This window comes from Styela clava, chromosome 2 (genome assembly GCF_964204865.1).
Source record: "Styela clava chromosome 2, kaStyClav1.hap1.2, whole genome shotgun sequence".
Classification (NCBI taxonomy): domain Eukaryota; kingdom Metazoa; phylum Chordata; class Ascidiacea; order Stolidobranchia; family Styelidae; genus Styela; species Styela clava.
This window is the reverse complement of record NC_135251.1, coordinates 11,336,666-11,352,231: the sequence shown is the minus strand read 5'-3', so window position 1 is coordinate 11,352,231 and position 15,566 is coordinate 11,336,666. Positions and strand designations below refer to the sequence as shown.

The following is a 15,566-nucleotide window of genomic DNA, read 5'->3' as shown; positions in this document are numbered from 1 at the left end:
GCGTTTTGAGTTTTAAGTGAAAATTATTCAGCGATAAGAAAACTTTCTGAAATTTGATTGCATCGTAAATGACGAATTTATGGTGAATTTGTTTCAGCATTAGTAAGGATTTTCTGTCGACCGATGCGATTGAAATAAATTTTGAATGACAGGTGTATGGTGGCCCATCGTTGTCACGTGTAAAATTTAAAAAAAAATGAAAAAATAAAATGAAAAAGCGAAAATAGAAAAAATAGTTGTGAAAAAACATAAAAATAATTGAAAAAAAGAAATGAAAAAAAAATTGAAATTAAAAAAAAAAATTGAAAAATAAAACAAACAAAAAAAATTAATAAAAAAATTAAAATTAAAAAAAAAAATAAAAAAAAAAAAAAAATTTGAAAAAAAAAATTGGATAGAAAGAAAATAAAAAGGTTGACAATGATGGTCCGCCTCGTGGCCCATCGTTGTCACGCGTTTTTATTTTTGGAAAATTTGATGCTGCTTGGGACCAACGTTGTCAGGCTTAATCCTACACGCACAAATGTGTTTCCTGGGTTTCTAACTCACTACTGATTTTCATGAGCAATATCCAATAAATTCAACATGAAAATGTTCTATAAATTCTCCATGCTACAAGTTCAACCACAAGCAATATATTTATAATAAGGATAAGAGAATATAGAATTGGATACGAAAATTTGTTTTTACGTGTAGAAGGTAATTTAATTGGAAAATGCTGCTTAACTGCTCAGACACTCGTGCGATGCCGGTACGGTATCGTCTGACCGTACCGGTACCCATGCAATCACTCGTGAAAGAATGGGAGATGATGAGTGATTGTATGGCTACCGGTACGGTCAGACGCAAAGCGACTATAACCGACTACCGGTATTTGGTAAGACGGTACGGTACCGGCATCGCGAGTGTCCAGACAACTGAGTAGTTAAGCAGCATTCTCCAATTAAATTACCTTATACACGTAACAACAAATTTTCCGAATTTTCGTATTCAATTTTATATTCTCTTATCATTATTATAAATATATTACTTCTTGTTGAACTTGTAGCATGGAGAATTTATAGAACATTTTCATATTGAATATTGCTCAAAAAAATCAGTAGTGAGTTTGAAACCCAGGGAACACATTTGTGCGCGTAGGATTATGCCTGACAACGTTGGTCCAAGCAGAAGCAAATTTTCTAAAAATAAAAACGCCTGACAACGATGGGCCACGAGGCGGACCATCGTTGTCAACCTTTTTATTTTCTTTTTATTCAATTTTTTTTTTAATTTTTTTTTTTTTAAATTTTTTTTTTTTTTTTCGTTTAATTTTTTTTTTTTTTTAATTTTAATTTTTTTTTAAATTTTTTTTTCAAATATTTTTATGTTTTTTTACAACAATTTTTTTATTTTCGGTTTTTTATTTTATTTTTTATTTTTATTTTCAATTTTACGCGTGACAACGATGGGCCACCATACAGGTGTTACAACAAATTTAATAATAAATACTTTCGGTTGAGATTATTTTTACTTTTCCTCTACATATAATACAGGCTTCAAATCGAGCGCGTGTCCTCAATGAAAGTGGAAGTCATTAACAATACCGATATTACGCCTCTTGGACAGAACGCAATAAACAATATGTTTGTCGGGTTGAATTTCTCAACAACTTATAACGTAAAGGTGCGTAACGTAAATTAGATGTTATATAAGAATAGATAGATCCCAGAAATAGGTCGTTGAAGGGTAAGTGAGATCTAAAGTTCAAAAGTGTAATTTAAGCTCTTTGTTGTCAAAAACAGTTTGCTCAACTCAACAATATACATTAATATCACATAGATAAAATCATACGTTACTAAAATGCGTCGAAAACGAAGAAAAATGTGATTACTAACAAGCTAAATCAACAACACAAACAACTATATTACCTTATAAACGTGTTTTTATTGTCATCAGGTTATTGTATGTCCCAAGCTGTGCAAATATCCACACATTACTACGAAGACATTAACTACGGATGCAACAATACCTGGGCCTGTAAAAGCTTTCAATATGACACACGTAAAAGAAAACAACACTTGCCTTATTCAATGGAAGATGGACAACGCTCATGGAATTACGGAATTTTATGTATGTATAAAAACAACAGGTTATTTTTAAAAAAAAAATTCGTATCATTTATGTCTAAATGTTTAAACTTAACCATCAGTTGAACAATATGAATGATATTTTTTTATTGAGTCATTGGCATTATGTACTTTCAATTAAATTGACATTTTCAAGATATAATTACTCTCTACCGTTGATGCCTGTAATATAATTTAAATATTAGCGACTAACTTTACTTCTTCTACAGGTGAAAGGAACATCATCCGTTGTCCACGCAGCATCTACAAAATCAACAAATCAACAAACTGTTTTCGTAAAAAATATTTCATCGGAAGAAAGATATTTCATGTTTTCCAACATGTCATTTAATCGAAACTACATATTCAGTATTTCTGCTCGGACATGTGCTGGTACTGGACCGGGTATATTTGCTGTCGGAAATTGCAAGACAGAGAGAGCAGGTTTGAGCAATTTAATATATAATCTACCCAAATGATTTGATTTGTGCGGGACTAACTACTTAACCGTCTTCTAATCTTTTGTGCCGACGGATCCGTATGCATATAATGCAAGGATGTTGTAGCAAAGTAAATATAACTATCCGATAAGATAACTAAGGTCAGACAAAACGTTACAGAATTATATTAGTGATAGAGTGCAGCAAGACTATTGAATGAATTATTATAATCTAGAATATAGATTGTGACAATGCTTCAGTACAATAAATACCGGATTACAACCTCATTAATGGAAAATTAAATTTGCTTGGCAAAGTGGTACCTATTTAAAGTAGAGGACTTTATGTAAAACTGGTCTAACAGTCGTTGTATTTTAGCACCAGCTATAGTTCCTTCTCCGATTGTGGCCACTGATTCAGGCGGTGATGGAACGGTTCCCATTAGGATCAATTTACCGGACGAAAGTAATGGACCTATCAGGTTATTTTAAGTCTTTGTTAAAAAATAACTCGCTTTAGATTTTTATTTGGCACGAAGGGGACCTATTCTTATTGTTGCTCTTGTAAAACAAAACGCTTTTCTTCTCACCTACACTACCAATTGCTCTGAAATTTTCAGTGATTAAAGATTGGTGTAGTCGCCAGAAAGCTATTAGCCTACGATCATTTATTTTAAATAGATTCAATCACTTTACCGCATATGTAAAAATTTCACAGTTGCATATTTGTTATTGTCGTATTCAAACCTGAAAAATCGAATTCGATGACATTTGAAAGCGCAGAAAATCTACGAAATATAAAGGGCAAAACTTTGAAGACTAATGAAGCTTTCATCGCTCTTGCGATTTCCAGGTAATTTAACAATTCTTCCCTTCCTTTATTTGATTTACGAGTCTCCAGCTATCTTTTATAATCATGACTAGAGATGTACCGATGTATCGGTATCGATGTATCGGTATCGGCAATATCGGCCATTTTTTCGGTATCGGCCATGTATCGGTATCGGTTATATTAAGGCCGATATTACCGATATATTTACCTTTTTGAAATGGTCCAGAATGTTTTAACAGATAAGTTGGAATACTACTTTTTAATTTATTTTTGTCTGGAGAGATCGTGAGCTATGAGCCATACATGTCCCCACCCCTGCGAGAGAACAGGATTCACGTGTTTTTAGCTATTTATCAGCTAAACTAGCTCAACTAATTTGGCTATTTTCGCTGTCAAATTTTTATATTGACATTTTTAATATTACATAGTTTTTATGAAGAAATATATCAACACAGCACATAACAAAAAGCAACTAGGCGCCCAGTTTTAAATCATACAATGGAATTGGGGTCCTTCCTTATTAACGGCACATGGACTTTTGGCACGGGTATAAATTCTGACTGTTTGTCGTCAAGTACGAGTGTCATTTAGTCCGTCGACATCGATAAACTAAATTCCGACACAATTATCCCACTACACAGGTATTAATTTTAATTCTGCTTAACTACACGATTTCTTTATAAATATATTGACTTGACCGCCTAGCCCTAATCTGTCTCAAAATATAGGATAGCAATTGTAAAATATCATAAAATAGTGAAGTAAAAAAACATCCTCAACGGTTATCGGTGGGCCTTCTTTTTGTCGATGCTGATTGATATTCTTTCATGTTGGCTTTGACTTATTGCGTCGACGATTACGATTAGCCACTAAATTAAATATTTGTAAAATGCTTTTAATTTGAACGTAGGACGGCGGCGCTAGAATGTGTGGGTGATATTCGATATTCTTTTAAACACGAATAACGATATTCGAAGCTCGCGATATTAACATTAAATTCAAATTGGACATCCCGGCTTATGAGTTTTCTAATTGAACACCGAGATTACTAGCGTTACAGTACAATGTATCTTAATCAGTTACAGCATATGGATACCAAACATTAATTTCATATTATGTGATATATATATCTTTTTTTTCGATCTGAAATAATGTGTACTATGAACAACGCTTAAAGACCATTGTTTTAACCCGTCTGCCCTACACAGCATACCTAATTAAGTAATAATTACATAGTATCGGTATCGGAATATCGGTAATATCGGCCTTTTTGTAGTATCGGCGTATCGGTATCGGCGTTTTTAGCTGGTATCGGATCGGTATCGGTATCGGCGGCAAAAGTGGTATCGGTACATCTCTAATCATGACACCCCTGACATTATTTTAGTGTGAATGCACATAGCCTACATACAAAACCATCAAACTTTTTCTTCCAATTTTTTAAAAATACATATATACTAATATAATATGAAAAATTTTGATGCTAGGTAATATTTTTAATTATTTTTAACCAAATTTACATATCTAACCGTATTCAAAAACAATCATTTTCGCCCATTCATTATTAAAAAATCGATCGAACATATCACTGTCTGAAACTCCATAAGGCTAATTAATATATCTCATTACAGAGCAAGCATTTCAAACGAAATCGGAAACATGATGTATATAGCAAGAACATTGGGTGATGAAAGCACATCCGATTGCAACATATATCATGTAATAGAAGTGAATCGGATAAAACGAGAAGCTAGTTTCGATGGAAATATTCAAGCAAATAACTTGAAATTGGGAAACGAAGCTGAGTACAGGTTCCTATTGTTCTTGTTTATTTGGATTGCTTTTCTATGGATGACGTTAACTAAACACTAATTATTTCAGCTACTACGTTGTAACTTCAACACCAGGAGATGGAAATAAAACGCTGATCAAAGCGAGTGAAGTTTCTTATTTTACCAAAATTTCGCCTACGTCTCGTAAGTCTGAACAAAATAATTTGCTAACATTTTGCCAAAGTAAAAAGTTTAATATCTCGTATTTTACCTGCGTATGTTAGAAACTTGCTAACATAAAGATAAATCTTGTTTGCAGTGACGCTCGTTATAATTATTATAATCGTCTGTATTGTAATTGTTGGAGTTGGAATTATCGGGATTTATTGTTATAGAAGGTAAGTGATGTTTGTTTTCAAGTCAACCAAAATTTTACCTTTGTGTCAATGATTTAGAGATAAATATAAAAATAAAAATTAAGTAAAAATATAAAATAAGTATAAATATAAAAATTCCCGATACCACCACTTATATTTGAAATGAGTGAAACTAGAGCAGAAAATGACAAAAATACACTGTAAGTGAGTGCACAACAAATATGAGTCTAAAAAAAACTATCAAAATAAGTGAATAAATCGAGAAAACGTGTCACGTTTGAAGTTTGTCATTGAGATTTGTGTATACAAATCCAGAGTCTTGTCCATGGGACACATTTTTATCTCCTGTAACATAAAAATTTATGCCTACTCCGTCCCATGGGATCTAAAAATCCCGTTGGGACGAGCCCGCTTCTGTTAAATAAAAAAGGCTATGATTATTCATCCTATATTCTTCCTCAAAATAAATAATAGATAAGGATATAAAAAAAATCTCGATGAAAAGCGCACAAAATAAAAAAACCAAATGTATAGTTACGACGTTATTACGTTGCCATGGAAAATAAAAATGTATGCTGTCCCATTCATTGAGACGTTTCCCGTAGATATAACAATCCCAAGCCTGCCAATCCACGAGATACCATTTTGATTCTGAATGTTATGATTCTTGAGTTATCAATGACGTATATTATTATGTCACTTTGCACAGGAAACTTGGTCGAAAGAAAATGTTCATAGATGACGTGAATATGCATGAATTACAAGATAATGTGAATGATGGTAATTTTGATTTATGGCTTCATGAAAGTAATCCAGTTGTACTCTGCTAGTCTGAAGGCTCAGATTTTCAGTTATGAGTTCTATAAACGAATTAAATAAATGACTTGTACAATTTAGTTTAAGCTACATACCAAATGCATTTCCTTTTTCTAAGATCATTTGTACGCAAATATAGCAGTGGATAAAATGGAACCGAGGTCACCTTACGATATTCCACTGGAGCAACTTCTTGAAAGGTACAATCGTTTAAATGAAAAAGATGGTGCAAAATTTATAGAAGAGTTTCAGGTACGTTTAACATGATAGACACAAACACAAATAATTTTTTGCACGCTAAATTTTAATTGTCGTCAATTGATACAGAATCTTAAATCAGACGCAAAAGGACTGAATTACCCCACAACAGTCGCTTCCTCTGAATCACTGAAGGGCAAAAACAGATACAAGAATATACTACCCTGTAAGTTTATGATATTTTGGACTTATGATATCAATTCCTAAAATCAAATGTATACTTAAAATGCGATAGGCAAGCTTCAAATAAAATAAATAAAAAATGTGATCTTCTGGCAATGTTTTCAGATATCCAAATATACATTGTGTTCATAAAGTTCCTTTACTGTTTTTAAGTTTGTTATGAGTCAGTTCTCAACATATCCTCAATATAACCAGGTTTGTTGTTTCCAATCAGTAATTGCTCAAATATGATAAATCTGTGAGGGCCAAAACAATATATGGTATAGATAAAAATCCCTTTGCAATTTTGAAAGACTTTATAGTCACCCTATATAATATATACAGAGTGGCCCAAAAGTAGGTATACAGTTATTTTATTTATTTTTTATTACCTTCCAAGCAGCTAGAAAACTAATGTAATTTTACACTAGATTTATTATTATATCTAAAAAAATAAGCAATTTTTGTGGTACCCAACACGTAACATAAAGTAAACTGCAAGTAGCTTCAAAGCATATAAAATAGTTTGATAACTGTATACCTACTTTTGGGCCACCCTGCATATAGTATTGCAGAATGAAAACTAGTATTGTAGAATAGTCAATTGTCAATTTGAAATATGTTGTTTCTGATTGCAATGTTTATTTCAACAGCTGATTTATCGCGAGTGCTTCTTGATGGGGAAGGAAATATGAGCTACATTAACGCTTGCTACATTAACGTAAGTAGTACTCATTAAATGTTGCAACGTGAAGTTTTTTGGAGAAATTCGTTTCAATAAAGACTGTTTTAATCTATTTTTTTGCAAGGGATTCACTAAAGCAAAGAAGTTTATTGCTACACAAGGACCGTTGCCAGGTACAGTGAAGGACTTTTGGAGAATGATTGTTGAGCAGAAAGTATCCTGCATCGTCATGTTAACGAAATGTGTGGAAAATGGAAAGGTGAGAAAGATTACTACTTGATAGAGCAATTAAACTTGTCTCAGTCTAAGTCTTTTTATATGAATACAAAAAAAACAAAAAGGCTTCAGATTTAACGATGCACAAAATATTTGAGAGGTTTGAAGAGAAATGTCTTTTAGTCCCTTTGACGTGAGTCCACCGAAATTTAATATTCCATATTGAATTACATCAAAATATGTGAGTTGATTGAATTCCAAAGCCGATGAACAAAAAAATAAAAAAAATAGAATAAATATTTATTATTAAATGAACATTTCATTACAGAAAAAGTGTGAAAAATACTGGCCTTCTCAAGGTTCGCCTAAACAATTTGGAGATGTATATGTTGAAAATATAGACGAAATATTCACTGGTTGCTACAAAATGTTTACAATAACAATCACAAAAAAGGATAAACAGGTGAATGATCAATAACATATTATAAATTATTTCAAAGCCTTATTGTAATTCCCAAATAATATAGACAAATTTCGATTGTTACGATATTTATATATGATATATAGACAGATGGACTAGGTCAAAATGTACAAAACGAAGAGCTTCCCGAGGAGCAAATGCCGCTAAAATTAAATCTTGTCGTTCACAACAACCCTACTCACCTAATTTTGTTTGTTAGCAATCATTCAATTTCATCAGAAAGAAAGAAAGTAAGGAGTAGAATGTCTTTTTTATGTTTACGAAGCTTTTTCTAGAATATAATAAATAATTATAATTAAAATAAGATTATCATCATTCATCAATTTATTCAATAGAGTATGAAAGTAGTTCTGCTCCAATACCTAGATTGGCCTGATCACGGAGTGCCAGTTACAACAACAAATTTGATGAGATTTCATGGAATTGTCAAAAAACACCAATCAAATGCACCTATAGTTGTTCATTGCAGGTAAAACATATACATTTTTATTCAAGGCGTATACACGCATTTCGCTCTAGTAAAAAAGCCCTCGTACAAACAGCAACCGATGTGTAAGCTATTTTTAGAGGAATTGGCAGCTTTCCGATTTGGCATTGTATGTCCGATTCATGACACCATGCTGACGTGTACATATTTAACTTCCGGCTAATCGAAAAGAGCGGAAAAACCCTTGAATTATAGAACATTTTCTGACGCATTCAGGAAAGTATTGAGAATAGTTATTGTTTTACTTTTTTTTGTAAATATTAACGTTAACAATTTCAGTGCTGGAGCGGGAAGAACTGGCGCATTCATAGCATTAGATTTTTTGCTTCAGGAGAGTGAAACACTTCGATCGGTTGATGTTTACAATTGCATTTTAAAGCTGAGGGAGCAGAGAGTAGATATGGTGCAAACATGTGTAAGTGCCTAATTATATAAAATACTGAGTAATCCACATCGTGCTATACGATTCTGCGAACTTTCGTTATATATAATGGACATAAACAACGGGAAACTTTTACTCTTAACTTATTTATTACATATAAATTTTCTCATCAACAACTCAAACCAACTAGGTAAATTGGTGTGTAAACGCTAATTTAGCAATGTCTTTGTCCTTTCAATTTGTGAAGGCTGCTAGACTATATCAAATACGAAGCAATGTCGCGGTGCATAAGCTTATCAATTACTCTGGACCAACTTTATGAATTAGTGTGTAACCTTTAATCAAGCGACATTCTTGTAGTTAAATATTTTAATTTGTGATTGCTCTTTGACGATATCAAATTACATTTCTATGTATCTATCATGTTTCGATATTTTTTGTTAGGATCAATATATCATGGTGCACAAGCTTATTTTGGAGAATTATTTGTTTGGAAAAACGGATGTGAAATCGGAGAAACTGAATAGTTTTCTGGCCAGGTAATCAGGTTTTACAAAATGTGCTGATCAAATAAATGGAAATGTAAACTAAATGAAATCATAGAAATTGCACTGTAGTTAAATTTTCATAAGTTAAACAGTCTTTTTGATTATTAACTTATTAATTAGCATTGTTTGCAACTTTTCATTCACTACAGAGTTTCTTCTGATATTGGGATTTTGCAAAAACAGTTTAACGATCTTGTTAGAGTAGGACCAGTGGATCAGGCAAAGCAGGGAGAGGTGGCAAAACAACCAGAACTGAACAGAAATAAAGAAGTGATACCTTGTAAGACAAATTGTGAAGTCGAACAGGGCTATTTGTACATATCAGCTTCTGCAGAGAATCAGAAGTTTTACAGCGCCTTTTATCGAAATAACGCAATGTTCTTACTCATAATATCGGTTCATATTCAACAATACCTACATACATATTCATTATCATACCGCATAAGATGTTACAAATTGTCAATATTTGTTTGATGAATCCTATATAGTTCCTCATTATATTTTTAGTTAGAAGAAACAACATTGTAATAGTCCGCAAACCGACTGAATCAGAAACTCCATGTCTGAATGCATCAAAATTAGAAGTAAGAAATGTTTTTTAACTTCAACATTTATGGGTCAAACAACAGATCACGTATATTATACGGCGTAAAAGATATGATCAATATTAAGAATTTCTTTAAATTTGCAACGTTGTTGAAACGTTTCATTTTTTTCAGTCGTATGATAATGCTTCAAAATTAATTGCTGCACAAGGTCCTCTGAAACAGACAATTGGTTTCTTCTGGCGTGCAATTCTCGACGACAATATTAACACCATAGTGATGCTAACGGAGTGCAAAGAGAATAAAAAGGTAGATATTTGTCAAATCATGAACATTCAAAGCTATTTATAGACTTGATGAACAAAAAATATTATCCTATACAATCTACATGACTACATTTGCATGCTCCAAACCAAAAAACCTTACAATAAAAGTTCTAAGTAATACTTGCCGAATAAATACAAACGTATAAATTATTTTGGGACCTAAAATATTACACCAATGAAAACACTGCCCAAATGCATCAAAAAAAAGAAGGGTATGGAATTCTGTTTCAAAATTAGTTTTTCGATGAATCAAATTGAATCAATTTTAGAAAAAAGATACCTCCCAATGTCTTCTCCGTGATTATTCAACCAAGAAAAATTGATAAACTAGTACCAAAAATATCTCTCGTTTCTAGTACTGATTTTCGGGTACTCCTGAAGTATGCGCACCAAGATGTCGCATAACCTGAACCCTAACCTGGTACACAACCTGAGTTCAGGTTGTGCGCCATCTTGGTGCGCATACTTCAGGAAGTCCGATTTTTTTTATAGTCCGATTTTTGTTATACAAAATTTGATTTGGATAGCAAAAACTTCGAATTTCATCAAAACTAATATTTCTGCAATACTGATTTGATTTTGTAAGTTTAATCTGTTGATGCCTAATAAAGAGGAGTACTTATAATCAGCTTCATAGATTGATCATATTCACTTGTTGATTGCTGTAATTAATACTTGAGATATTTATGACAACAGGAACAATGCTTTCCTTACTGGCCCAGCGACAGCGAGAAAGATCTCGTGATTGATGAAATCACTATTCATTTGAAATCTACCAGCACTGACAATGAAATCACCAGACGTGAATTACGTGTAACCAAAGAGGATGAGGAAAAGGTATATTAGTTAAGTTAATAACTGATATCCAATTTTAACGCACTTAATAATAGCACATGCCACATGTCAATATGTCTATACCGTAATGCTTATTCACAAAACTGCATTAAAACCGCAGAACCGCATTAAAAAATTTTATTTGTATCAGCAATCAATACTAATTGAAATATTCGTTAAGGTAATCATCCAATACCAATACACTGGTTGGGCGTCGAACAAATGTCCCGATGATGCTACGGCAGTACTTGAGCTGATAGAGAAAATGCAATCAAGTGTGAGAAGAGATAGAAATTCTGCTGTTTTAGTTCATTGCAGGTGAGTGTTATATCAAGACATACAACCACAGTAAAAAATTGTGATCTTTTGTACAAAGCCGACGCCAAAAATAAATATCCTCGTCAAAGCTAAAAATTACCAATTAATCGGTTAGGGTTTGGTTGGGGGTTGAGAATGCAAACTGCGCTTGAAATTCAAATTTCAAAATCATTTCTGACTCTAACCCGAACTAGATAATTACTGATTTGTTTTTCATAAACGTGGTGTTTTCCCCTCAAATATCATTAGTTACAGAGGCGATGTACAAAAGATCCCGGTAATTGAATAAAAAATTATCTGTAAATGCCTTATACAAAAATTTGTAACAGATGCGGTATGAAATTCCCATAAAGTATGAAACATAGAAAATTTGGTTACCTCCAGAAGTATGCGCACCAAGATGGCGCACAACCTGAACACAGTATGTGTGTACCGGTCAGGATTCAAGTTGTGCGATATCTTGGTGCGCATACTTCTGGAGCAGCAAATTTGGAGTGAAATATCGCTTTTCGCAAGATTTAAAAAAATGGAAAAGCATTTCTTTGAGGTAATACTGAATTGTGAAATCGATCGATACATCAAAAATCAGCAAAAATAGCAAAATAATATAATGCGAATGTGGATTATTTAACAAAAAGTTCCAAGTTAAAATTTGATAATATTTGAGTAAACCAAATAATATTCCAATAATACTGAAAATTTTAAAGCGAATTTCAATAATTGGTCCGCAATAATATATAATTTACACGGTTTGTTTAGTGACGGGGCAGGAAGGACCGGAAGTTATTGTGCAATTATTAATCTAATTGAGAGATTGAAATGCGAGAGCAATATCGACGTCTTCAGAACTGTCAAAGATCTGAGGGATTGCAGACCAGGGATGGTGCAGACATTGGTAAAATACACAGAGTATTAGTAATTGATTAGAATTAAGTAACATATATAGTGAAACATAATTCAGCTAGGTAACAAAAACAGCGTTACCTTCCTCAAGCTTGTTTTTTGTTTTTTAACATTTGTATAAAAATGTTCTTTTAATATTCAGAGGAAGGTGTTATCACCCCGGTACAGTGACAGATGAATCAAAGTAATTGAACAAAAATATTCTGATGAACATGCGAACTGTATTTTAGCATAGAAGCAAATACATATACCTAGTCAAATAATAACTAATACAATGAGATACAACTTGCTTTTTCGTATATATTACAATAAATAGGTGTTCAATTGCATTTAGACTAAAATAGCTATTTATTACTTTATGTATTTTTATATTTCAGGACCAATATAAATTCTGTTTTGACGCCGTGTCGGCTTATCTGTCCTCATTCAATCTTTATGCCAACTTCAATGTCGACAACAAACCTTCAACATCAACGAAAGAAGAAAATTTGTACGCAAACATATGACATTTTAGAAATGCCCATGAGGAAAAATTAAAATTTGCAATGTTTGTTTATACGAAGATTGGTTACCGAGTAGATGTACATGACAACTTCCTATCACAAAAAATTGACAATTTTATTTTCTGTTCCTATAATCCCAGTTTTATTGTTCACTAATCAATATGTATGTATATACTATTATACGTTAGTTAACTTTGCATTTAATTTTATTTTCGCATTTAAATGACCTTGGCATCCCCTTGGTGTGTACTTGTAATGACTGCGATAGCTTCAGTAGTTAGAGAATCCTAAAAATAAGTATTTGTACAACTACATCTAATTTAAAAATATAATTAGCCCATTTTATTAATATAAATATACAGTAGGATTAGCACCAATATATATGTTGAAAAAAAAAAATTAAGTTGTTTAACTGTAATGGTAAGAGGAACAAAATGCATGAATTCGTGCAATCAGTTATGGTTATAGGTATAATTTTAGGCGTTGTACGCTGCGAATGCATGTCAATAAATGAAAATGAAAAAAATTGAATTATGCTTTTAGGCTAAGTTTAAACTAATTTCTGTCAATTTTGCTGTCCACAACTAACCATGCCACTATAAATTGATTTTGCTGCGTATTAGATATTGTAAAAATGTTTTAACAAGTTGAAAGTCCTAAATCTATACTTGCAAAATATAATCTACAGTTCTAGATGGATTGTTGAATAGCAAATGATATATTTATGACATGTTCTGTCTTCTGTCATCATGTCAATTTTTTCTATCAATTCGTCAATCGTGCAGAAATAATATTACATATCAGCATATCAGAGTTGCAAATTCTAAATCAGTTGGTAGTGTGTGTACCAGGTTAGGGTTACGCCATAATTTCATTCTGATTTTTCTTATTTTAGTTATATTACGAGTTCGGGGACTGTTTGTGTTAGCCAAGTGAATGTACATCTGCCCATAGGCTACCATCCCTGTACACAACTTGAAGTAAAGTAGGCAAACGAAATTAGTTACCTCCATATTGGTACATGTACTTTAAGAGCGCCAATCAGTGTATATTAATTAGAGTATATTCATCGAGTTCGAAACCTAATTTTTATTGAGATAAATTTGTACATTCTTTAACCATTTTGTTCCAACATAACTTCAGAATGAACTGCTTGCGCGTATCTTTAATAACGGAAACACGCAATCAGTAATATACGCGCTGACAACTAACTCTAACAACACTATAATTTCGAAATTTCAAATTGCATATTAATAAAGCAACATTTTATATAAAAAAAATTATACCACCGTCGCCATCTGCAATTGCGTTGTACAATGAATTACCAGACATTCACCAATTACCAACATGATGAAAGTAACTTTTAATGAATATTGTATTATTTTCAATGGTGGTGTAAAATGTAAATGATATTATAAATATTTAATAATAATAATTTTTCTCTTCTCATATTTAAATACTATTCAATATGGTCTCATCAAGGTATATATTATTTTATGTGTGGCATTTTTATTTAAAAATTGCTTCACACCCATATTATGTATATATATTATATTAATTGTTATGAATTAGGATGTAAACAATTTTGTTTAGTAGGTATTTGCCTTTTTACACACATATATGTGGGTGTGTTCAATTGCAAAAATTTGGTCTGTTGCTTATGTCAGGTTTATCAATTGCATTTTACAAACTTTATGAGGTAATTTGTAATTTTATTTTTACAAGTTAATTAAAACTACTACATGCAGCGATAATTTAGTTTTGGTATTGATTTACCAATCCAAGTCAATAATTTTTCGGTAATTCACCCTAAAGAAAATTATGCCTGCAGTTTATGTGATATGTTCTATTAGTGTATTTTACAAATTGTCGAAGAACTTTGAAAAAATATATCGATTCTCACCATTTTAGTCTTCATGGTCTGAAATACTCATGTTCATTATGTATTTGTTGTTACATATTGTATTTGTTGTTAAAACATATTGTTGCTTCAATAAGTGTAATTATCTAATGATAATTTTAGTACTGTACAATCAATAAATCTGCGTGTACTTGTTTCAAAGTGATAGATATACGATTAGGTATGGGATAAAATTCAATCGCCATTTGAATGGCCTCCTCCGTAGTGGAAGGAAATATTGGCTTCCATTTTAACGCAGGTTTGATTTTAAGGGCAATACACAATATGTGAATGGACAATCAAGTGCCATGTTTTTGAAAAGATTTGTTCTTTTATTAATGGGTTCAAATGTCTCTAGCCTTAATGTAAAATTGTGATAAATGTGTCATGGGCTGTGTACAACCAACATCAGGCTGATTTATTTTATTACGCGGGGACACACTTATATGAAATATGAAAACGCTTTATTTTTTTAGTCAGGCAATCTTTGCAACTAACTCGTTTTCCAGCTGGGCAGACAGATAAGGCCTTACTCTAACGCATGGGTCACCAATCTTTTCGAAGCCGAGGGCTACTTTCTGGGTACCGATTAAGCCGACGGCTACCAGATCAATGCACACTTTTAAAAGTCAATTTGCTCCATTAACCTTGAATTATTGATAATTCAGGAAATT

The 15,566-nt window shown here is 32.2% G+C and overlaps 1 protein-coding gene across 1 annotated transcript in view; it reads left to right on the top strand.

Annotated features, from left to right (window-relative positions):
- The window catches only part of LOC120335593 (uncharacterized), a 34,910-nt gene extending 19,869 nt beyond the window's left edge, over window positions 1-15,041 (top strand). Inside the window, exons 15-38 of the mRNA XM_078119574.1 lie at window positions 1,536-1,665; window positions 1,939-2,112; window positions 2,339-2,552; window positions 2,927-3,029; window positions 3,266-3,400; window positions 5,011-5,190; window positions 5,261-5,355; window positions 5,471-5,549; window positions 6,238-6,308; window positions 6,463-6,596; window positions 6,672-6,768; window positions 7,418-7,485; window positions 7,574-7,708; window positions 7,994-8,128; window positions 8,482-8,615; window positions 8,913-9,048; window positions 9,460-9,554; window positions 9,713-9,843; window positions 10,071-10,147; window positions 10,283-10,417; window positions 11,131-11,271; window positions 11,450-11,586; window positions 12,346-12,481; window positions 12,867-15,041. Coding sequence (XP_077975700.1) covers window positions 1,536-1,665; window positions 1,939-2,112; window positions 2,339-2,552; window positions 2,927-3,029; window positions 3,266-3,400; window positions 5,011-5,190; window positions 5,261-5,355; window positions 5,471-5,549; window positions 6,238-6,308; window positions 6,463-6,596; window positions 6,672-6,768; window positions 7,418-7,485; window positions 7,574-7,708; window positions 7,994-8,128; window positions 8,482-8,615; window positions 8,913-9,048; window positions 9,460-9,554; window positions 9,713-9,843; window positions 10,071-10,147; window positions 10,283-10,417; window positions 11,131-11,271; window positions 11,450-11,586; window positions 12,346-12,481; window positions 12,867-12,995 — 3,001 coding nt within the window. The 3' untranslated portion in view covers window positions 12,996-15,041. The remainder of the gene's footprint in view (window positions 1-1,535; window positions 1,666-1,938; window positions 2,113-2,338; window positions 2,553-2,926; window positions 3,030-3,265; window positions 3,401-5,010; window positions 5,191-5,260; window positions 5,356-5,470; window positions 5,550-6,237; window positions 6,309-6,462; window positions 6,597-6,671; window positions 6,769-7,417; window positions 7,486-7,573; window positions 7,709-7,993; window positions 8,129-8,481; window positions 8,616-8,912; window positions 9,049-9,459; window positions 9,555-9,712; window positions 9,844-10,070; window positions 10,148-10,282; window positions 10,418-11,130; window positions 11,272-11,449; window positions 11,587-12,345; window positions 12,482-12,866) is intronic.
- The last annotated feature ends 525 nt before the right edge of the window (window positions 15,042-15,566 follow it).